At 48.7% G+C, this 24,752-nt stretch overlaps 1 protein-coding gene across 4 annotated transcripts in view; it reads right to left on the bottom strand.

Annotated features, from left to right (window-relative positions):
* LOC104012265 (acid-sensing ion channel 2) overlaps positions 1 to 24,752 on the bottom strand; it is a 505,120-nt gene that overhangs the window by 26,039 nt on the left and 454,329 nt on the right. For all 4 annotated transcript variants that reach the window (XR_015707434.1, XR_015707435.1, XM_009464632.2 and 1 more), the window contains exon 2: positions 22,758 to 22,908. Coding sequence is in view for 2 of the 4 variants with exons in the window: in XM_009464632.2 (XP_009462907.1) it covers positions 22,758 to 22,908 (151 nt within the window). In the remaining 2 variants the exon portion in view is untranslated. The remainder of the gene's footprint in view (positions 1 to 22,757; positions 22,909 to 24,752) is intronic.

The raw sequence follows: 24,752 nt of genomic DNA, 5'->3' as shown, positions 1-24,752 counted from the left end.
CTCTTCAGAGGGATGGTACCTGTAAATTCATTTCTTAGCGCATCCCAGGTTGGGAATAGAGCAAAAACTCCTTGATGCTTGCATTTTTAAATACATTAATATACATTACTGTACACAGGACAGTGTTTCCAAACAAATCCTGAGCTGCTCTTTTCACTGAAGGATTACAGTAGCATTAATTAAATTGGGGATTAATTCAGCATGTGCTTCAAGCTGGCTGCAGAGTATTATATGGTGCAGATTGTACAGTTTTCTATTTCTGGCGTTAGCTTCCCATGACTTCGTTGGGGCTTTCTGCTTAGAGCATCATTCGAAAAATCTTAATAAAGCTCCAGCTGACTGTATGCTTGGGTGCGGGCTACAAAGCCCATCCCCGTGAATATGCAAGAAGCTGCAATTAAAATAAGAAATGCTGCCAAAGGCACGGAGCTACCCTTCTCCCCCTGCCTTATTATGTCCAGACTGATCCACTTCTCTCCGGCAATTAACATCTGAAGCTGTGCTCGGCACTAATTTATTGGGAATTGAAGATACGGCCTGAGTCACGGGTCGTTTCGAGCTGGAGCTGTCACCTGCCAGCTCTGCCGGCAGCACCAGCAGCTCCACGGAAGACACTCCTGCTCGGAGAAAACCAAAACAGATCCCTCATGGCTCAATCTGAGCAAAGCACATGATATTTCTCGGCTGGTTCACATCGTGATTGTATTAGAAGGTGGCCTGAAGGTTTATATTGGGTAACAAACCCTCTCCTGCGCTGTGCAGAAGGAAGCACAGAGCTGGGAGGCTTGGGTTCTCCCCAGACTCTTGTGTCCTTTGCCTCAGTTTCCCCATCTGTAAAATAGGAGCAATGTTGCTGCTTAACTCATTGGGCTGGAAGAGTCACCCGTGCGTCTTCTACCCTCTGCAACTCAGCAGCACAGGGTATTGCTGAGGTGCAAAGACAGGGACTGTCTCATGCGGACGGGATCCTTGAGGGGTACGGGCAGCACCAAGCACAACATCTGGAAGGAAGCACAGATGTTCATCCCTGTGCCGGCTGCATTACCTCCGTGAAGGGTACGGCAAGAACGTGGTTTCTTGCCTCCCTCGGGGAGGAAGGCTCCCCGGGAGCAGGGGGTTGCCGCGGCAGCACAGACATGCCCAGAAGATGCTGTCAGACCTCCAGGTTCATCTCTAGTTTTTACGGCATCCTTTGCTCAGCATTGCCATGGAAACGATGCGTATCAGAGCAAGCGCTTCTCCACCTCCCGCATCGGCCCCAGGGTGGGTTGGCATCCCCAGCACCGGGGCCGAGCACCCTGAGTTGCTCTGGGTGTGCAAAATAGCATGGCCAAGTCCCCATTCCCACCAACCCAGTCACCCCCTCAATCCCTCCCGTATGCCTCCCATTTAGCTCAGCAGCACGTGGGATCTGTCTGTGTGTCCTCAGATTACCCGCCGGGGTCTGTGCCCGCAGCTCAGCACCTCCTGAGCACGCTGGGCTCATCACACCAGTGAGACAGCCAGGCTCCGCAGCGACCCAGAGGACGTGCCTTGCGGTCCCAGACTTGGGGAAGTCAACTGTCGCATCAACCAGACTCTATCTGTGCAGAAATCTTAAATAAATGCCTAACATTCACATTTTTCCTAGACAAAAATTTATAGATGAAAAAAAAAAACCAAATTGCCATGGAAACGTAACTATAAGAAAACAGAACCCGCAAGCTTACCGCGAAAAAACGTGGAATTATAAAGAAACCAGTTTAACACCAGCGAAACCAGTTTCGCTCCCCCGTGCATGCTCTCATTTCTGTGGAAGTGTCATGTTTTGCTTCACTTAGAGTTGCTTGATAACAGGATTAAGTGAAGCTGAAATAAGAGTATTCGCAACAGGGTTCAGGGCAGTTTGATGGCATCTGTTTGACAGGCGACGGAGTTGACGCAACTTTCCCCACTAAAAACCAGTTGCTTAAAGTTTGTCCTGCACATTTTGCTATTGCGGGCTGTGCTTTGGCTGCTGTTTTGGGAGCAATCAGGCACTACGGATTTCCCCATGGATGAAAATGAGATGTCTGCTACTGGCTCTGGTAGCTACCGGGAAAAATACCACGCGTCCTGCTTGGATGCAGCAGGAGGGAGAGTCCTGGGGGACTGTACCGACCGCGCGTGAACCCAGCCTGGCTGCTCACCTGCGTTTAAGGGGGACAAATTAAATGTACAGAAGCCACCGTGCGAGGGTGGCCAGGGGAGCGGGGAGCCCGTTGTGGTCTCGTTCATCTGGCCAAGCTTCGGAGGGGTCCGGCTGCTCCTGAGTGTGTGGTAGGGCCGGCGCTGGCCCAAGGGAATGGGGATAAGTTGATGCTGGAGAAGGCAAAAATGTCCCCACAGCAGCTGGAGAAGAGCCCTTGTCGTAGAAGAGGGAAGAACCTCACTAACTGCTTTCCAGGAGGTGTACATTGCATTTAGGGTGGGGGTGATAGGATGAAAAGTCCTATAATCTACAGGTTATAGTCCTATATAGAGGACTGACGGAGACCACCCAGCCCTTTATTCTTAAGGACAGGTCCCTCAACCTTGTCCCCTTTCTGCTGGGAGCCCAAAAGACAGAACACCTTCAAGGCTGTTCCCCTTTGCAACCTTTTGAGCGCACCAAGGAACGCTGTCTTTTCTCTCCAATGTCATCTCCTTGCCATGGTCCGTGCCAGGGTCTCGTGGATGCTGCAGTGACACCCCCGGGGTCCCCGCTGCTGTTGGAGGACTCGCTGCTGCTGACAGCAACAACACAAGCTCCGGGCAAGCCCTGTGCCCAGCTCTGGACACTTGCATCTATTTTCAGGCTTCTCCTGTCACTGATGGAGCAAGGCAGGGAGCTCCAGAGTGATTCATCCCATACCAGGGAGATGTCTACAGCAGGTTGAGTCACGTCCAAGGTGTTGCAACTTCCCTCCACTGAGACAAGGCAGCTCCTTAATCTCCACAAGCAGCTATGATAGGATCACATAAGCACAACCGAGCCCCAACGGGAAATTCAGGCGCTCCCTTTTCAGAGCTAAGGAACTGATAAAGGTAACCAGCTTCTCTCTCTACAAACCCTTCCCCGTAGCTATGAAATCAAACCTTGCTGCTTCAAAGTGCTTCTGACAACCTGCAACAGGGACTTCATGTTCCCTTGGTCCCCTTGAATAATCAGTGCTGGAATGAAACAGGGGGGAACAGGATCGTTTCCTGGTGGACCAACTCCTCTCTCACAGAGGCGGGAAAGGATCTGAGACCCCCCCCCAAACATCGCCCAGGGGCCGGACAACCCAGGCAGACGTGGCTCCAGCACACCAGTGACAATCTCAAGGCTACTGGAGGCTTTGATGGAGAGCAGACGAAGCACGGCATAGAAGCACTGTGTGACAAGCTCCACTATAGCAAGCCATCAGGTACTTTGTGTGTGAGGTTAAAGATTTATTCTGGGAAAACAAACCCAAAAGCCCCGCACCTGAAAGAGCTACCAGCATGAAAGGCCACCAGCTTGTGTTAAAGGCAAGCGAGGCAGTGGTATTAGCTACAGAGGTAAATCAATTCTTCCTCTTTATCTCTTGGGATACAGTCAGAGTATTTCAGAGGGGTTTTTTTTCCCTTTTTCTTTTTTTTTTTTTAATGAAATAATACTTTGAAAAACCTCATCTCCTTGTATCTGAAAGGTACAGACAGCCCAGCTCTTGGGGCTGCGACAGGAGCACAGCGGGCTGCTTCCCAGCCTCGACTGCTCCGCGAAGGGGCTGGGAGCACTGCTGTCACCCAGCTGTCACCACGAAATGACACCTTCTGTTTGTTGTTTCTCTTTGCTTTGGCGAGAAACAAGGGCAAGAAGGGATTTGCACAAAGAGAAGAGAGGGGGACGAGAGGAGGACGAGAGGAGGACCTTCTGCCTGCAGAGCCTGCAAGGAGGCGGCTGAAGGGGAGATTTGGGAAGGGCAGGAGAGGGACCTCGCGTCCTCTCTCTTCCCATGGCCCAAAGGCTAGAAAAGCAGCAGCAAAGCCTCTGCTGCATAATCCCAAGGGATGAGGGCACAGAGCCAGTACTTCCACCTGGCACCGCTGGGATTTAACCACTGTGCAATTCCTACAGTGTAAACTGGGATAATATATACGGGATATAAACCCCAAAACACAAGCTAACGCTCCAGAATATAAGGCAACAACTACACCTAGCTGGGACCCAGAGCTTCCCTGCCAGCAATTCATTACTTAATCCCCCAACTAAGCTTTTATGTGGGTATCTTCTACTTAATTATCCGGTTGCGGTGCTGGAAGAGGCAGGAGACGGGACATGATCGAGCTCCTTCACTACAAAAGGCAAGCCCAGAGCAGAGGTTTTTGCCTGCTCACTCCATCCCAAGCTCTCCGTAAAGCGCAGCCGCGATTCGTTACTCACCAAGTAACAGAAGGTGTTATAACAAACTACATTAAGCTTATCTGCTATTTTTAGTTAAGCATATTGCATTTGCATACTAAATCTGAGGGGCCATATGTCTCAACGTATATTATTAAAAAGCTTCTTACATAATATACGGGGCAGGAGAAACCGGCAGGTCTCCAGCAAGCCAAGCCCAGAGCTGTTAAAGCAGTTTTGCTGGACGGCGAGGAGCCAGCAAATGAATATTTCAGTTCCTTGCTTCTCTCCTATTAAGCTTAAGCTTTAATCATTAAAGTGGGGAAACAAGTGTCTTGTAACCTGCTTTACTGGCGGGGTCATGCCAGGGCAGGGAGGGTTGCTCCTGCCAGGTTATGCTGCTTATACGATCGCTTCTTCATGGGGAAAGAAAATAAATTCCCTTCCCACCTCAGCATCCTTTGGAAATCACGTGTGGCAGGGAAGGGTGGCCGCGGGAGTGAGGACAGCCAAAAAATCAGGGGGTGGTTGGAGCCACCCCAGTATCTCCCCTGTCCCTGGGAGCTGCTGCCAGAAATACGGAGCGAGGAAGGGAGAGAGATTCCCTCCGGAGGGGAGAAATATTCCCCGCATCCAGAGCCGGGTGTGCCGGCCCCCGGGGCCACCCATCTGCTGGCTTTCGCTTCGCCAAGCTGCTGCCACTGCAGGGACAGAAAGGATTCAAAAAACGACATGTTTTAAAGGCGCAGCAGCAGTTCTTGGACATCCCTCCCCCGCTCCAGGAGCCTCGCTGCTTCCCCCAGAACATCTTGAAATATTAAACGGTGAAAGAGCTGCTGCTAATTTTGGCTGGTAGCGGGGCCAGATGGAAGCAGATTTCCCAGTGCCGAGGCTGGGTCCTGGCTCTGCTGCTGCCCCTTTCGGGGCGGATGGATGGACGGAGGGGACCGGGACACCTCGGACGCTGAGCCCAGGGGTCCAGCCAGCTTTTGGCATTGGCGAAAGGGAGATGGCATCTCCCTGTACCTGGCAGAGGAGTCAGCAGGATGTGGTTTCTCAAACTGGAGATCCGAAGAGGTGCCAGGGAGATCTTCCAGCTCTGAGCATCGTCGTCTCCCAGGAAGCGCCTCTGCATCCCGACCCCTCTCCGTCAATGTGGGTCCCATGGGAAGGCACGACAGGCCCAAAGTGGGACAGAAAAAGACGACTGGGGTAGGTCACCACCCCAAGATGGTGGGTCACCATCCCAAGTGATGATGTCATCACTATCACCACCCTGACCTGTGGTGAGAGCCTCCATGGCACTGCAAGGTCCATGCAAGTCATCAGACCGAGCTGTGCTAGGTCCAGCTCCTCTGCAGGATCTGTGCTTAATTTTCCAGCCTGGAGGATGCTGTAGAGCTCGCACCGGTCCAGCACCACCGGCAGATAACCAGGATTTGCTCCTGCTGGGCCTTTATCCTGCAAGGACAAGACCTCCCTCTTGAGCCAAGCTCGTGCCTCCCCATCACCTGCCTTCTCTTCTCATTCTGCAGCCACTCCAATGAGTAATAACCTCTTACAACCATTTATTTTCTCCTGGTCCCTCTCCAGGACACATTGCTGGAGGCTGAAGCACAGAAGTCGCCACAGGCAGGAGATCTCTGCTGCCAGAGCCCAGCTCCGGAGACAGTCCCATTTGCTTTTGCATCCTTTCGGAGAAAAACAATTTCTCTCTGAACGCAAAGCCAGGCTGGATGGAAAAGCTTTGGAGTTAGCGTGCAATTAAATAAAATCACTGCCGGTACAAGGACGTTTGAAGACAGGCGGCGGGCAGCGAGGTTTTCACCATTTTGAGGAACCTTGACTCCGTGCCCTGCCTGAATTGCACTGACAGCTGTGGTTATGTCTATTTAATTTGCATTGCCTATAAATGTCAGTGTTTTGAGTGATCTAATTTCCAAGCACTTTGGTGAACTCAGCAACTAAGTAAACACTTATTTTAATGGAAAAAGATATGCCTGAGATGTGGTTTATGATTACAAAATGTCAGGAAAGAGCTAGTCTATCAGAGTGGGGAAAAAACCCCAAGTATTTGAGTTATACTGGTGAGGGAAATGCTTCTCCTGCTCATGCATTTGTTCGAGATTTCAAAGCGTTTTCCAGTAAAGACCAAGACAGACCTGAAGTTAATAGCTGACTTTTCTGGAGGTGGGGAAAAAAAGGAAAAAAGATAAAAAGAAACCCCGACCCCCTGCTCTAACTCAGGGATACAAGGGTGCAAGTCTTGGTCTCGCATCCGAAGCAATGCTTCAGCAACTGGGATGCAGAATGCTTTAGAGAGATTTTGGTTTTTCCCACACATTTCCACAAGAAGTTTCAGTTCCCCCATGTTTCCTTAGAAAACTCCCCATCTAGTAGTTTTTACCCCTAGCAGCCAAATGGATTTTAGACCTTAACAGAAGAAAAACTAAAAGTCTGCGGGCCTGGGGAGTGAAGAATTTCATATTGCTTATTTGTTAGCTTATTTATGATATCCTATTTTATAGCGATTTTTCAGGATTAGGGTTACCAAAGTAGGGAGAACGGGTGGCCGCAGGAGTGATGCTCCCCCAGGGTCCCTTCTCCTCCTCCAATCTCAGCTTCCCACCTGCAGACCTTCTAAGGTGCCTTCACCACTCCCATCATCAGCGCACCAAAACTGAACCCTTTTTGCACCAGGAAAGGATTTTCCCTCTCTCTGTATGTCCCACCTTCAGCCCAAAGCATCGCTGCTTCCTCGCAGCATCCCCACCTCCCCCCCTTTGCCCCCCAAAGCCCCCGGTGTTCCCCCCCCCCCCCCCCAGCCCTCTCTCCTCCCGCCATCCCCCAACGTCACATATGGAGAAATCTATATATAAAAACATTTGCATTGCGTTGTAGTGTGCTGCCCACGGTAAGGCCGGCGGGGCACAGACAGATCTCATATGGCAGCAGGCAGTCTAATATTTTCCTCTGATAAAAATAACCTGTGAAAATTACATCTAGTGCGGCCTGCAGTGCTGCAATGAATTTTGCTGGAGGGGTGAAAAAAAGAAGAAAAAAAGAAAAAAAAAAAAAAATCAATCGGCACTAACCTGGAGATTTAAGCAGAAAACGGTGTTGCTGATACTGGAGGTTGCTTCTGAGTTTTTGCAAGGCACAGGGAGAAAATGGCAGCACGAGAGGCAGGGCAGGAGGTGAGATACAGTGAGAGGATGGAGCACAAGGCATAGCTGGACCCTGTTGAGATTTTGGGGAGATGAGGTGCATTTTGCAAGAGAGAAAGCAAGGGGAGCGCTCGGCTCCTTGTGTTTTGGCCATCTTGGAGTTTACCATCAAGTCTCAGCTGGTCACCAGGGTCCCTCTGCAGCCCATGGGGAGGGATGGGTGATGATCCCCCCTATCCTTTGAGGGCTGCTTGACTCGTTCAGATGAGAAACCTCTTTTCAACGGGTAATGGAGGGTGGGATCGCTCCACTCCAGCTTTCAGAGCTTGGTCACCCCGTTCATCGCCCAAATCCACCTTCTCAAGTGCCAACACGCAGAAAGAAATGATGCCTGCAAGCCAGAGGACTCCAAGAGTCTCAGCAGTGAAACCTCACCTGAAATACCATCATTGGTTCTGGTCACCGGAGCCTGATCGATGGAGACGGGGAAAGGAGCACACCAAAGCTGCTGGGATGGGAAGAGGAACGGGGAACCCGGCATTTGGGAGAAGTCCAACACAGCTTGGGCTGTGTATCGTCTGGCGAGAGGAAGGCTATGAATCCTCTCTATAAATACATCAAAGGCAAACACCAGAAGGGAGCAGAGCGTTTCCACTGACAGGAAAATATTTGTAAAAAAAAAATCCAAGCTAGGATAAGCTGATGGTGAATAAGTCTAACCTGGAAAGCAAAATGTCTGGAGCCAACAACACACAGCATCGGAGAAAACGTACTGCTAGCATGGAGAGCTTAAATACCACATTGCGGCACCAGGGCCAGGATACGATCATCTGTCCTTCGAGGGGAAGCGTTGCCCTTCAAAGCCCAAAGGGATTTTGGCTGCAAAGGCCACGGTGAGCCCCACAGCTCACTTCCAGGCTGTACGATTCATGGTGAAAGGCTGAGGTCCGCCATCATCCCAGCGCGTACCATGCATGGCTGTGCCTGCTTTGCACCCAGAAAACAAAACCACCGGGGAGCTGGGCAGGGGAACAGGGTTATGAAGGTACAGAGGCTGCCTCCCACATCTCCCCACTCTTACCTGGCCCCAAAGACCCGCACCGTTACATTTTATGGACCCCAGCTCCAACCTCAAGGAAAGACTTTGCCTCTGGAAACCTCAATTCTTGCCTCATGCCAGGGCACAGTGAGAACGTCCCTCTGCCCATGGGACCCACTCAGCACCCTTACGGCAACAGCCCTAGGCTCACACAGGCTCCTGCGTGTCGACATCCTGCCCTGGGGCAGCAAAATGACCAAACCCAGCCCCCAAAGCCTTGGTCCACTCCTGTCCAAAGCCCAGTCCTGCTCCCTTGGCCACAGCGGCGCGGGATGGAGCCAAGAGCCAGAGATGCAAGTGTTCTTGTTTTCAGCTTTCATGAGTTCAATACTAACTTGTATTGCAGCAATAATGCTTAATTATTGCTTTTATTATTGAAATATTTTTGGAAGCCCATTCAATGCTACATAAACAACGCCGTAAGGCCATTACTACTGTTATAGAAATAAATATCTGCACTGAAGGGCATTACGATGAGACACCGAAGATAAATTGTTCCTGACTCCTGGGATGGAGTATAACAAACTGCTGTGTAATGTTAAAATGTGTCAATTTTTCCCTTGGGAACACGCTCAGATGAGAGCTTGGAGCGTGAGAAATGCATCTCAATCATCGCTGAAATAAACAGGATTTTTTGCCATTTTTCCTCCAGAAACGGCTCTGACATTCCTCGTGCTGTGGCTACACCACAGAGCTGCTTCAGCCCTAGCCTGGAATTAGATGGGAGCTCAACCTCCGTGAGCTGGATGTCTTGGAAGAAGAGGTCGGTGAAGTGATGGAGACAGGCCACCAGTGAAACAGCGTGGATCACGGAGGAGTCAACTGGGGGGACCTTCTGCTCCCCGACTGGGACCAGCAGCCTGGACCGGATTCAGACTTTGTGGCAGGTGCTGAAATGTCGGAAAATAACTTAAGTTTTGGGAGGACGCTGGATGGCTAAAATGCCACCACCTGGTGCACAGCTCCATGGTGCTCAGAACTGGTGGAAAAAGTGTTTCTTGCCTGAAAGTGAGCCTTCAAAAACAATGTCCCTGTGAGCTGATGGTCTCTTGCCCTGGACCAAAGGTGACCAGATCACAGGGAAAAGCAGAGCTGACTCAGAGCCCTTTTTCTCCAGGCTCCTGCATGAATCCTTTGCTATCCTTGGCCTTTCCCTGTAAAGAGGAGGACTTCTGCCTCCAGCTGCCCAGCATGTTTCGGAATGTGTACAGGGCTGTTTAATAGCAGAAACCTCTTTCACACCCTCGCTTCCAAAGACACCTATTTTGCTTTTCTCATGCTGACCTTCCACTGGAAGCAAAGAGATTTTTTCTTTTGTACATCTGTATTTGAGTGAATGCAATGGCCATCATTTCCCTTCGCCGCCATTCACGCTCTCCAAAATATTTGAGTTAACGGCATTTTGTAGTATAATTTGTCACTTGGCCAAACTCTGCAGATGGCATTTCTCTGTCTTAATCTTTATAAGCTTCTCCTTAAATAGTAGTAGTGGAAGTAATAACCACAACAAAAATATTAAAATTGATAAACAAAACACAGTCGCAGTCCTCTTTTCTAAAGCTCCCCAGTTCCGCAGGGTGTTTGGTAGCAAAGTAGACATCGGTGGTGGCAGCATGCCAAAGCCAGCCCCAGATAGCCTCAAAATGCTTGCGTTTTTTTTGCAGGTAGTAGTGCCTCTGTGCACCACGCAGCTCTAAAACAGGTCGCTTTTTATTGCTACGTGGCTTTGCGACCTCAGTCTGCTGTCACTGAGCAGGAAAGTCATCCAGCCCCGTCAACAGTCATGACCTGGCACACCTCACTTTGCCAAAAAATTAGGAAGTACTAGCAACGTGTCCTGAAGAAGCAGAAGAAAGATGCCAACGTGCCAGCAGCACAGGTCACCAGTAACATCACCCACACATCGCCCTGCAGGGCAGGCAGGGCCAGCTCCTGCCAGGGTCCCCATGGGAACCAAGTGACCTGTCTCAGCAGCCGGGGCTGGAAGAGCCCTGGTGAGACCATCAAACCCAACCTCCTGCCCCAGGGCTGCAGCACGACAGTCCCAGCCTCCTCCCATGGACCGTCATCTAACCGGGCCCTAAAGCCTCCAGTGAAGATGGGTTTCCCTCACTCCATTATGGGCACAAGGGACAACAGGAGGAGAAGACATCTTTCCAGGGCTTCATGCAGTGTCCTCCCCAGCACCCAAGTCCATTCATCCTTCACCTACCCACCACGGCTTGTCCCTCCCTTTCTCCCCAGCTTTGCCTTTCCCATACCTGAAGACTTATCAGGGTTTCCTCTCCATCCTCTCTAAACCAGACAGTGTCAACTCCTTCCCCATTTCAACCATCTCAAATGAAGCCCAGTGCTGCTGCAGGTAACTCTGTGCAGCAGAAGACCTCGTGTGGCAGCAGGTGCCACCACCGTATCACTGCAACGGCTGGAGCTCTGGCAGCACAGACGCAGCAGATCTGATAAAGACCTTGCAACACTCAAGCTTTTTTTCTCCCTTTTCATCTTTCCTCCACAGATCCCACCATCATGGATCTAGTAAATACAGCGGCAGAAACGCACTGCTCGCAGGCTGAGGAGAGAGGAGCTTTGACTCTTTCCTGCCCTCCTCTTAACCTCCAAAAAAGCTGAATAATTAATCACAACTCTTTTTTTTCACCTCTGCTTTTCTGTTCTGCTGAGATAGTCTTTACCTGCTCTCCAGCCGTCCAGAAGCATGCTCTAGATGCTCTTTGCCATCTGTGATTCCTTCGAGTGCTTTGTATTACTGCAACAAGACATGGTACAACCAGAGGCAGCTGCGCTCTTCGACAGAGATGCTCAACATGGACCGTTGGCTATTTTGTCTTGTAAACAAGCAAGGGGAGAGCCATAACTGGAAGGACAATGAAAATTTGGTGATGCTGCCTGAAGACGAAATGAGATGAGGTAACGAGCGGCCACCAAGAGTTGCAGGAAACCCTCAGGAGTGCTCCTACATGGTGCGCGGGCACTGGGACTCCTTGATTTCTTTCACGAAGTCCTGCGTTATCTCAGGAAAGACATATTTTATTTGCTCCATATCTCAGGAAAGACAGATTATTTGCTCCTTCAGAGCTGGCTGAAGCAATGACATTTTTAAGAGAAGACTGTCGGGCTCTACTCATGTTGTTCAGCACAAGTGAACCACTTCCAGAGCATCTACAGGAGGGGAGAACCCTTCCACTGTCATCCTCAACACAGCTTTACACCGCATGGGGACCGCAGCAATTTGCCTTAGGAAGCACCCGGGAGGTCTCAAACGTCAGCTGGAGCCCGTGTCGCTACAGGCTGGACAACGACGGAGCAAAACGATCATCCCTGCACTAAAGAGATTAACACAATTAAATTTAATTAGCACTTGCAAAAGACTTTTATCTTCAAAGCGCTTTCTAGCCACAAAATCTCCTGGTACCTCCGTGAGATTGATTAGTATGCACTGAGCTCTTCGTCTTCCAGAAAGGAAATGAAGACACTGGGGAAGGGTCAAGACCAGAGAGGGGGGTAATGACCTGGATCATCCTCACATAAAACTGGTGCATCCAGAGAGCACCCCAAAACCTCTCCAGAGTCAACGATACCTCACTCCCAGTGCTCAGAAAAAACAGCAATGAAAATCACATGTTTGCAGGCACCTTTGCAGCTCCGGGGACAGCAAAGGCTGAGGCTGCAGGCAGCAGCCCCCAAACCTTGTCGCCTCGGTGCGAGCCACCCGGGCACCAGCAAATAGCTGCAACATTGGCCATGCCAGGCTTCTTCCCATGTCTCCTTACTACCCCATGAATTCTCGCTATTTTGAGCGCTCATATTTCGGCTACGGACATTTAACTTTACACACCAGCCACAAAGACTCGAATGAAAGCTGCAGCATGAAATGCATATTGAATTTTAATGCTGCATGGCATTGCTTTGCAATGTGTATCCGTTGATTTTAGGTGCCTTATCTCTGCTTTACCAGATTTCCCAAAGCCAGCTTCTAGTTTTTATGCCTTTAGTTTTGCCTTAAATGAACAGCTCCTGACTTTGAGGCTTTTTTTTCTTTTTTAAGAAAAGCTTTTGAAACATCTACATCCATTAAAGGATCTTCTCATTAAGTCATTGATACATATTTACAGCCTTCAGTTTAACAACATTATGTGACTGGGGACGTCTGACTGTGCTTGCTAACACCAGTCCTACAGAGGACCAAGCCTTGCTGTCACAGTAGCTCACACACCTTCTCAAGCAGGAGCAGCTTTCCCAACCACGTCTTAACTGCTCTGCACATACGTGTCTGTACGGGGGACTGGGTGCTGGGAAAGGAGGAGATGAGATACCTGCAGCAGACAAGCACTGTGATTTTTTTTTTTTTTTTTTAATTCTGGCTGTCTAACTACCAAACCGGCACAAATTGGACCTAGAGGACGTTGCATGATGTGCGGATTGCACTAGGATAGGCTGAAACGCGCTCCATAGATGAGCTCATGGGCCAGGACCTCAGCATCAAGCTCACCTTGGGGACCAGAGGGGTTGATGGCCAAAACTCGGGGATGCTACTGACTCACCTGTACTGCCTGGTGGGGAAATCCCTTGCAAAAAGCCCACAGGTTTCAGGCTTGTGTTCGCTTACCAGCTGCCAAAGCTGTTGAGATGTTCTTCTTGATGGCTAAAAAAAGCACCTGTTTTGGGCTCAGAAATCCAAAAGCTTCAACACTGGCTACAAATGAACATTTGCCCTTATTTATTAAAAACAAACAACCATTCGATTTTAATACCAAGTTGAAATCTCTGCCCCCCCCCAAGTCTTTTCATTCCACAACCCGTGTTGGATGGCCAACATCAATCCTTGGGGCAATCCCAGCCTGGATCAGCCCCTGACAACTTCCCGGGCACATGGACCAGCAGTACCTGCTACATCACAAAAGAGAAAAAATAGATTTTTCAACAACTGCGTTAGCTCTCTCCAGCTCCATGATAACATCGAGAGGCCCTGGAGAGCAATTCACCACGAACGGGAGTGTATCGGTTATGTGACAACCTTAATGACATAGCCCAGACACAAAAAAACGAGTAACCTTTGAGCTGCCTCTCTTCGCTCCGGCGCTATTGATGACTGTGCTCAGGCAAACAATTAATTTTTAGTGGCAGCCTAATTTTGTGGATGCTTTGGTTGTCAGGGGGCTGGTGGAAGGTGGAAATAATGCTGACCTTTTCTCCCCAGGAAACCTGGCTAATTGAATGAATTTTTGCTCTCATTAGGAAAAGGTCCAAGATGCAGGACATTTTACGCCTCCCTTTAGGTGACACCAACCAGCCTCCTAAAGGTCAAGCTGCCTTTGATGAGTTGATCCGAGATCAAAGTTTCCTATTGCAAAAAAGCAATGAGTTCTTCTGGCCCGAACCCCTCGGTGTTATTTATGCTCAAGGCCACTGCTGCTTTATAGGTACCATTTATCTCTTTGGATGTCCAAGTCTTCAGAAGGGTAAATCAACCCTGTGTCATTGGTTTGGGGTGTTTTTCTATTGCCTTGGCTAACTATTGCTGCCTGGTAATGCCAAACCCTCACATCATTTCAAATAAAGCCGCGTTCTCCCTTTGCAGCACTGACTGCGGTTCAGCAGAAGTCGTTTCGTGGTAGCATTTAATAGCATATATTTAAGCAAGAGGAGATTTATGCACAGGAAGCTCTACTTCATTTTGCAGAAAGGGACATAAGCAGTGAGGATAATTTGACTCTGTAAGGATGAGTTTGATGTCACGCAACAAATTACTATCCTAGTTCAATCTTCTTCATCGCTTTTATGGGCTCTTACTGCAGATTTTAATCTAAAATATTTCTGGCACAGAGGTGTCTGTGCAGGGCTCTGAACACGCCGATTACCACCAGTCAACCTCGCAGTTTCATAAACAGCCGATACACGGGGATTGCCCTTGGTGGCAGGGGATATCAAGTTCATGGCTTTGTGGCTGTCTTGACTTAAGATTTCGATTTTGTGCCTTTCTGGGGCTCTACGCTCTTGCAAAAATTGAAATCCAACACCAGCCAAGGTTCATTGCTCCGCTCTGGCTTGCTGGGAGCCGAGGTGTTGGGTGGTGGACGGATGTCCACCCCCACTGCCCCAGCACACCACCACCACGTCCGTGCGTTGCCCTGCAGAGGGGCGGGAGCAGCCAGCCAGCGAAGCCCCACGCACACCTGAGAGCAAGGTAGCACTGCCACATCCCCTAAAGACCACGAATAAAGCTGCAGTGAAGATACCGGCATGTCTTATCTGGCATTCCTTAACAGAAGATTAGCTGAAGCTGATCAGGAGGGAAAGCTGTTAATTCAGGATCCCGGGATGCTTCTTTTGCAATAACAGAGGGCATTAACCCAAGCGGCCTGGTTAAATGCCAAGCAAAGCCGTCCCTCTCCAGCTCCCCAAGTCCCCGCTGCAGTTTCAGATTAATTCAGTATCATTTACTCCATCTTAAACCATCATGTATTCTTATTGTGAATAATAAAAGCCTTCTTGGTCTTTCCTCCACCCAGAGGGAGCAGCGTTTCACCCGCCTGCGCTGTTACACGTGCACACGCCGGTTGTTAATCAGCTGGTGAAAATGCTCTGGGCTGAAACGTGCTGGAAAAGGCGAGCTGCTTTTACGCACGCCTTGCTCTGCCTTTCGTCTTTTTTTTTTTTTTTTCCCTTTCCTTTTTTATTTTAATTGATAAATGAAATTGAGAACCAACCCTTCCAAGGCAAACACAAGTTTCATCTGCAAAAGAGCTGCCCTAAGGCAGCCGCGGCTGCACGCAGGAGGCAACTGCTCACAACATCCCCGTAATGGAAAAGAAATTGCAAAAGCTCCGAGAAGCCCTGGAGTCAGCACGAACACACGGACTTTTAGGAAGCGGTTTCCCATTTTAAAATGTGCTCAGGGTTTTGCATGAACCTGTGTACGGGATATCCCTGTGCAAGCCACCGCCGTTCCCTGCCGTGGCCCACCATCCTACCGTGGCATGTACCTGCTGCTACCCATCGCTTCTTCCATTCCCAGGTCATTTCCTACTTATTTTATATTTACAGATGAGTTTTATGTTAATGATAATTATTCCATGAGCTGTGAATGAAGCAGATGCACAAACCAGTGCCTTTTTTCCTTTTTCCCAAACTCTGTGGTTAAAACCAGCGGCCCAAAGCCTGCAGATGATTCCCTGTGGTGTAAATTCGAAAGAGTCCCTCAGACCACTCCAGGAGCCCAGGCTGCCTCCTCCACCACTTGAATTCAGATCTTTTGTAAGCAAAAGGAGGCCTGGATTTATGAAGAACCGCCACTAATCATATTAATATGCAGAAGTAAATGACTGAGTGCTTTGTGCCTCTCCACAGCTGGCAGATCAAATGCTCCAGGGCTCGGGCTTATTAATGCGCTGTGCACAGAGGCTGCACAGCTGGAGAGCAAGTGCCGGGGCTGGGGAGGTTTTAGGGAAGCAGGGGGGACATCTGACCCCTGAGCTAAACCAACTGTCCCTCCTTGCTGTAAAAATCCCTGCAATAAGATGTAGTGCAGCAGGGCCAACGCTCCACAGACCCATCTCAGCAGCACGGAGATGCTGTTTAAATCTGTTTTGCCTGGCACAAAATCCTAGAGGGCAGGAAGGAAAAGAAAAAAAAAAAGAAAAAAAAATTCAAAGAAACCATGGAAACGCTCTCAATTTGTGCCCACATCAGTAAACTTTTCCGAGACGAATTTGCAGGGTCGGCAGCGTTGGCCTCCGGCCGCCCGCACCTGCCCATGGTCACCCTCACCCTCCAACTCCTCTCCGCAGCACCTCGGCTGCAGGATCCCAAAAGTTATCAGGGCTGTTATGAGCAATGAGGAGGAACAGCTTTGTCTCGAGCCAATAGCATCGCCGTGGTGCTGGTTGCAAGGAGTGAATGTGGATGATTTGTGCTGCAAATCCCTTTGAACTAACGCCTGGAGCATCCCAAGCTTCAGGCATGTCCTGGAGATGCTCCACTACAGACCCCAAAACCCAAAGCAGGCAGTAGATTCCTCAACACAGCCCTGACAACCTATTCTTTGCCAGAAAAAAGCCACCAGAGAGACAACTTCTCTAAAATATGACCTACCCCAAGCTGTGCACAAAGCGAGGCAGTGCGGCTCGTGCCGGTGTTGGCATGATGTCCCAGGGCACGTCTCTGCTCTGCGAGCATCCCACCACTACCTGGTCCACAGGGAGATGCAGCTGGAGGAAGGTCAGGGCTGGCTGAGACGTGCTGCTCGTCGCAGCACGGATGGCACCACCGTCCCTTTTCCCCCCTTTAGAGGCTCAAGGAGGACCCAAACGGTCCTTCCCAGAACAGCCAGCAGCTGCAAAGGAACCTGAGCTAACTTCTACAGCATCAGGGCTCGTGTGAAGACCCTGGTTCAAAATTAAAGCCACGCTAATTCAGTTTATCTAAATTCAATTTGGAAATGGAAAGAGATCAGCAGAATTAAGGCGGCTTTAATGAGGAAGAAAAGCAGTGGCATGGAAATTCAATGCCACCGAAACCACCTGCACCTCTGGTTAATTTGGATTAATGCTACAGACATGCCTCGGCTCCCCCCGCAGCGATGCCCGGAGGGAGGGCGAGCATCCAGCGCCTCGGGCACAGCAGAGGTTGGTCCCTGAGCTCCCACCACACACCATCAGCTTGTCCTTTTCCCAAAGCACAACACCCCGGGGAAGGGCTTTCTCCAGCCACCAGCAGATGGTTTTCCACTACATCCACCATTTGATGGCAGGGGTTGGTACGCACCGGAAAAACCCTGCTGGGAAGCAAAAAATAAGCTGCAATCAAAATGGGTTGGGCGTGAAGGAAACAGGCTTGAGTTCTTTCTCTGCGTGACCTAGATCAACAGTCCTGCTCATAGCCTGTGTTTTTTATCAAGTTAAATAGCAGCCCATAATACTACGTGATAATCTCTTAAGTGGATCGAAGCCTCAAGCTTTATGGATTTCATGCTGCTTCTTAGTGCAATTTTATAGTGCTTCTCATCCCCTCTTTTTTATTCAGTGTGTTACTTGATTAATTGGTATGAAATGTTCATCTTTATCCAACAATTCCTGAAACACAGATGCAGAACTCTCCGATTGTATTTCTTATTTACAGCCCTGTAGCCTGAGTGATTTCCAATTTACTGTGCTGCTATATTAGGTCAAGATATAATACCTTGGGCCGCTCCAGAAAGATTAACCAGAACTGGATTCCCTCTCCAATCAAATAGTCACTACTGTAAATTACAGTTTCTTTTACTACATTTGATTTAATTTCTGCCACTTGCCCTATCAAGCGCAATAAAACAAACACCCTCCTCATCCCTGCTGCTCCCCGGCGCCTAATCTTGTTAGACAAAGATGCGTAACCACAGAATTTGGGAGACTCTGTGCCATATGTACGACTGGCTCCAGCTTCCACCTACGCTGCTCCGAGTCTGTGGTTTGCTGGTTCCCCCTCTGTGACTGGAAAAAGTTCTCCCTGGTATTATTTTTTTCCATCTTGCATTTTACCTCCATGCAGGATTGCTAGTTTTTTGTTTGTTTGCATCACGATTCCCACCTGGAACATCTAAGGCTTTCTTTGAAGCACAAAGGTAATGCGAAAACTTCAGCCGCAAATTATTTTCCCACTCTTTTCATGTCTAGTACGCTCGTGGTTAAAGTAAAATGCTAGAAAACATAAATTCTAGAAGTGCAAAATTCAAAAGACAGAAACTTCCAGTTCTTTTTCTTTTTTATCGTCATTTTTTTTTCCATGTGCCTCATGATTTTGACAGTCCTGACACAATATTTTTGCACACCCAAAGATGGCAAGGCTGCCTGATGCCGTGACATCCAGACACAGTCAAAATACCCTTTTCTTTGCACTTGAAAATCAAGACTGAAGCAGTCTGTGTATGCTCGCTATTCCAAAATTAGACTGCACATAAATTTAACATGCTCAAATATTGGGCTTGCATAGGCAGACAGCGAAGGAAAAGGTATATTTTTCTATTACAAGCAACTTGTTAGACAAGATATTTCAGCTTCCCAAGATATTAATGGATACTCAGTAAAGGTCTTTTTAGAATGACATGTCATTTTGTTTGCCGAGTCGGTAACAATTAAATCACTTTTTGTATCGCAAAGCATATGCCAATATGACTCGGTGGCAGCAGCTCCTGGAGCAGCCCTATCCCAAGCTACGAACCAATATTTTCCTTCTTCGCTTCTTATTTGAATTGCAAAGAACAGTTTAAAAAAGAAAGCAGAGATCCTGAGGCATGCAGCCAGCAGCAAAACAAGGATTTTTGAGTCCACGCGCCAACTATTTTCATGCGGGGCTGTGAAGGAGAATGCGGTTTTATGGCATCTCCAAATCTGGAGCAAAAAGCAAAGCAGCTACGGGACTAAATACAGAATAAGATGCCACCGTTTGAACTTGGCATTGATAAAAATCAGCCCTGCATCCAACAGAACCACAACTGCTCTGTGCCAACGAGGGTCTGAGGGACCCGGGGTGCAGGAGGAAAGGTCCCATCGGGTGTCCCGGCCATGGCTGGGACAGAGAGGCAGCGAACTGGGGTGTGGAGGGTTCTTCGGGTGGCCGTTTTCTATGGGACAGACCCTTGCAGGAAGCATGAGCCAAGGCCACCACGACGTGCCAGAGAAATGCCTATTTTCCCATGTGAAGACCTCCCTGCAGTGATGGAGGTTGGTCCACCTTCAGCATCTGTGAAACCCTAATGCGGTGCAAACACCATGTCTGAGACAGCAGCTCGGTGGGGGCAGCTCCAGATAGCTCTGGGAAAACTTGGATTAACATGGGAGAACCAAGGGAAAGGAAATGGTTTGAGCAGCCACGTTTGACGGACACTGTGGAAGCTAGAAACCAGAGAAAATGGTCAAGTAACTCAACCACACAAGAATCGTTGCCAAAGAGGCAACTAAAAAAGCAGCTGCTGGGTACAGGATGGCTACTGGGAAAATGGAGCAGCAAAACCAGCCTGTAGAAGTGTCTGAAGAGTTAAAGAGAGAACAGAACAGCTCTGGTTATAACGGAGATATGAAGTCACTGGGAAGAAAAAACTCAACTCCTTCCATCCTGGAGGTAACCCCATGGCTGAACCTCCCCATGCCTACCTGTGGCTTTGGCACTGCAATGCGAAGATCCCCCCCCATGTCCGCCCCGATCCCTCTCCATAGCAAGGGTTCAAGTTCACTACTAAGAGCTGCATGCCCTTGAAAAGCTTTTCCTTGGAGAGCCAAGTTTGTGCAGTCCCAGTGGTAGCAGCTGAGGAGATTTAATTCCAAACACATTTACATTATTATACAAATATTTGGAAATCACTAACTCCTTCACTTACCTACTAAGAGCTGAGTTAAATGTTTCCATGGAAACAGCAACTATTACCCACTATAGTTAATATTTTTATTCTGGTAGTGTCCAGAGAGCTCAATGAAGATTGAAGACGGCTTGTACAAGGCGCTGTACAAATGTGGAGGATGAAAAAGTCTCTTGTTGAAAGGCAAAAGACTAACGTTTTATAAGCTCCAAAGTCAAGTACCAGTTCTACCTGGACCTGCAAGAACACGGTCAAATTTGCTTGCAACGAGTCCAGGAGCCTCTCCTACACCATTTAACCAAATCAAGAGCCCTATTTATATAGTTTTGCCTTGAATCCTATAGCATTTCATGCTCAGATAGAGATCTTAACTACCCCAGCGCAATCCAGCTCCATAATATCAACCCAGTTCCAGGGGCGCAAGGATCCCTTCCTATGCCTCTAATCTTTAGCTGAGTACAAATTTAAGTTAAATACGCACGAGATTAGCAGTGGTGAGGTCACGGGGGGGCAGGACATCATCAGGGGCATCTTGAAAAACAAAGGGGTACATTGCTCCCTTCCACGTGGTCAGAATCTGGACTCAAAAGACCCTAAAAGCCACAAGATTTTGGAAAAAACTGAACGCATTTGGGGTTGTTTTTTTCCCCCCTCAGGTTTCAAGTCCACAGCCACGGCCAGGTTTCAAGCACCTTTGCCACATGCAGGGCTTGAAAGTTGCCTGAAGTGAGTGACCAGAGCAGAAGCTGCCATCCCACCTAACCTCTGAATTATGGTGATGATCACAGACATGGAGGTACCAGACTGGAAACCTCCTCCCCACTGCCACAGGCTCCCCTGGCCAGCTTCTCTACCGGATGGCAGGAACATGGTTGATCCTTCTCCCTCATCTTTTGTCTGCCCAATTTATTTCTCCACTTGCTTCTTTTTTTTTTTTTTTTTTTTTTTTTTTTTTTGCCTCCTGTGTAATGAGAGTCTGGTTTACCCAGCCAAGACTGATCCAACTTTCCCAGCATTGCAGCGATAGAAAAGCACAGCTCCGAAGGCAGTGCACTTCTGGATGGGTTCCTTCTAAAGGTTCTCCAAAAGGCATCTCCAAAAAGCAAGCCTAAAGCGAGAACGGTATGACACAAGGTCTGTGTCTCCATGGAGAACCTCAAAGGGGTCCAAAACCCAACAAGGTTGAACGTAGAGAGCTCACGGTGTGGCTGTCCAAGCCTGCTACATCCCTGAGCCGTCAATGCAGTGGTTTCCTGCCCCCAAGGCAGCCTGTAAGCAATAAAGCATCAGAGGTGGAGAATGCCCGTCATCTTCCCACTCTGTATTGTGAACCTGTTTTGCCTTTAGAAGGACAAGACTTCAAACAAATGCAACAAGTCAGAAATGATTATCTCAAATCACCGTCTCCTCCCCCTCAACCGGGCCAGATCAGGCTGACTTTGAGTACGAGATAAAAACTGCAAGGCAAAGCTCTTGCTATAAAAGCCTGTGCAATTTTAAATGATTGATGGGACCGTGGGAATCTGTTTAAATCGTAAGAATCAAATACCACACAAATAAATTCTAGGTTTTGAATGAATGCAACCAACTCTCCTCTTTGCCATTGAGCAGAAGTTTGAAAGGTGCTCAAAGGGGCTCATTCGCACAGGATGACGGAGTGACAGCAACACAAAGCCTTAAGTGATATTTCCTCCTCTCCCTTTCCTGATACCCCAAAATAAACACAACCTCATCCTGAAAAACTCCAACTGCAACGCTCTGCCTTGCAACTGCCAGAGAAACAGAGAGGCTGGCCATTTTCCCAATAATTTTTTTGGATGTTTTGTTTAAAATGTCAACATGGGTTCATGAAAACTGCAGCCACCACTGCTGAAGAACTGATAAGGCTTGCTCTAAATGGGTGTCTTTGGTGGCATGTGTCACTCCCCACGCTGTCCCTGCCCATGCCACCCCTCTTGCAGAGTCCACCCTCCTACCTGCCGTTTTTGCGGCAGGGTTCTTTAAAGAAACAGGAACCAGCGTTGCCAGCAACTTCCATCACGGCAGCTCAGTCGGGATGATGGGAGCTGTTGAGCTGCCCTTGCAGGAGGCAGTGTTTCCACATCCCCTCCGAGTGCTGCCATCCCAACCGACAAGACCTGCAAGACGGCACACAGCCCCAGCCCTTCTGTCCCTCTCCGTGCCAGGACTAGAGGGCTGCAGTGCATCACATTGGCTCTTCAGAAGATGCCCGACCCAGTTGGGTTCATTAGGGGACAGATGCCATCAATCCCAAATGCTCCGAGTGCAATGAGCCGAGCCCTTAGTCCATCCATGCCGCACCAACCCACACAAAGACAACAATCAGGGCAATGAATGTCCCCAAATTTCAAGGAGGAGGAAAACACAGACAGCAGCTGGAGGTCCACCTTGAACGTGGTCTCCCAAAAATGCCTTTCTAGGGAAGAGCGATGTGCTGGAGCATCTGAAGGAGACACCACACCTCCTGTCACCCACAAGTGCCCACCCCAGGACAGGCGATGACACTCCTGTTTGGTGTCCCAATTGTCGGCGCTGAGACGTCCAAGTCCAGCATCATTGATGAGCTGAACTATGGACACGCTGGTCCCAACTGGTGGCCGCAGACACCGAGAAGAAAAGCAGCCCGTTTCCGTACAGACTGGGCTCCTCTTGCTTTCAAGAGCTATTAGGTTAGACATTGGTTGGGGATGATGGAATGGGATGCTCTTTCCAAAAAAATCACCAGTACATGCGTGTTTGTAAGAGGAAAAAAGGTCTTACCTGTTTCTCCCCATATTGGCAAATATTCATCCTGCTGTATGTCTAGCATGATTTCCAGTCCATTGCCTGTCCCACCCTTAACCGTGGTAAGAAGAGGCCGTCCTTCTTCTCCTGAGTTAAACATGTAGCATTTCCCATATTTTGTAAATACCTGCGAGGAGAGAAGAGAGAAATAATATAATATTTCCCCTATAATCGATGCCTTTTCCCACCCGAATGCAGGCAGAGGGATGAGAAACGGCGACGCGATGCAGCTCGAAGGGAAATGTCTGCAGATTAATCTAATCCAGTCTAATCATTCAGTGTATTGTGTTCTCCTTACAGAAAATAAAAGACGGAGGAGAGGAAGGGAAAGCCGTTTTAGAGCAGTGAACAAATGTCTTCACCAGCTCGCCAGAGTCATATCACGTTAAGTCTCCGAGAAACACACGTACACACTGTGTTTGAGCTTGCACTAAAATATAACGTAATTCCTCCGTTTCATGCAAGGCAACTGCAGTCCACCACCGCTGCGTGCTCATGGCTGCAGACCTAGAGATGGGCTCATCCCCAAAGGATGGGAACACCAGCACTGAAGCCCACGCTTACTCCGTGCTCATCCAGCTGCTGAATATCAAACCCTCTAGGGCTCAGGCCCACCGCTTTCCACCCAAAGAGAGCAATGCAAATGACGCCTGCACTCTCCTGACACAAAAAAATGCAATATCCCATTAATTCCTCACTCTACCACTACTTGGCAAATAAGAAGAATTAAAAACACTTGGGCAAATGACAAAAGATTTCCTCCGTCGCTTTTGCTCTTTCTTTAGTCTCGTTTTGGCCCATCTCTTGAAAGAAACTCTGGGCAAACCCAGGTGGGGGCTGCCAGGCCACCAGCAGCTCTGCAACGTGGGGCAGACATGGGCTTCCAAGTGAGGTGGCTCTTGGTGGAGCAGCAGAGATGTGACACCTTTGATTGCAGTGGCATTGACAGTCTCGGGCATTGACAAGTCCTGTGCTCAGCCTTCCCCTGAACTGGGAGAACATACGGAAAACCAAGGATTAAAACACAAGTCCCTCCTATGCCTTGCACTGACAGATGCGCAGATGTGCAGAACTTCTTCCTGTACTAAAAGAGGCTAAAATGTCTCAGAGTCATTTAGAAATCCCCTAACCATCGCACGTGGTGACTCCTGACAAGCACCAGCGTGAAACGGGGAGCGTGAGTCATCTTCAAGTCACTCTGCTGCTTCACGGCTCCGGAAAGTCCGGGTTTTGCAATCAGTAAGCGACCAGCAAACACCAGTAATGAATATTCAGAGCGAAGGGAGCCCAACACCAAGCGGCATGCTGGCTGCAGTCCCGTCAGAAATCACAAGTCGCTAACGCAGCTGCTGAGATCATACGACCCCAAGGTGATTCATAAAACTAAACAGAAGCTGGAGTCATCAGCAATTTTTTCCCCTCAAATATTGACATATGCCTTATAATCACAGCACCAGGGAAGCAGGTGAACAAAGAGAAATATGAAATCATATTAAAGTTAAAAACCTCCAATCAGAGCAAAAGGGATGCAGAGAAAATGAAGTGCTTGCAGCAAAGAAAATATGCCCTTTAAGAAAGATTTTATATCCAAGTGAAAATCCCATTTTAATACTTGACTGACCTATTAAACCATTCAAGCTGGAAAGATAGGCTGAACAACAGTACGCCTGTGTTAGCAGCCAGTGCCCATAGATGGGTTTTCCCAGATAGGCTTTGAAGGCAGAAGTCAACAATATCTAATTAGGATAGTTTAAAATAACAGCAAGAAGAAAACTTGCATTAGTGAAAATCATGGGACAAGCAAGCATATATCGAGAGCAACAGCACAGCGTATATGCTGAATAAGGATTTAGATGCTGATGTACCCAGTGCAGTCTTTAGCCAAATAAATCCAAGCAGTTTTATGGGGGGTTTTATATGGCCCTTTGCAGCTGTAAAATTTTAAGTGTAAAACCTCCAGTTAGGGCATGT

The sequence above is a fragment of the Nipponia nippon genome, unplaced genomic scaffold (genome assembly GCF_047370975.1).
Source record: "Nipponia nippon isolate SJK-2023a ecotype South Korea unplaced genomic scaffold, ASM4737097v1 scaffold_32, whole genome shotgun sequence".
NCBI classification, from domain to species: Eukaryota; Metazoa; Chordata; class Aves; order Pelecaniformes; family Threskiornithidae; genus Nipponia; species Nipponia nippon.
Note: the sequence above shows the minus strand (reverse complement) of the source record. Positions and strands in the feature narration are given on the sequence as shown.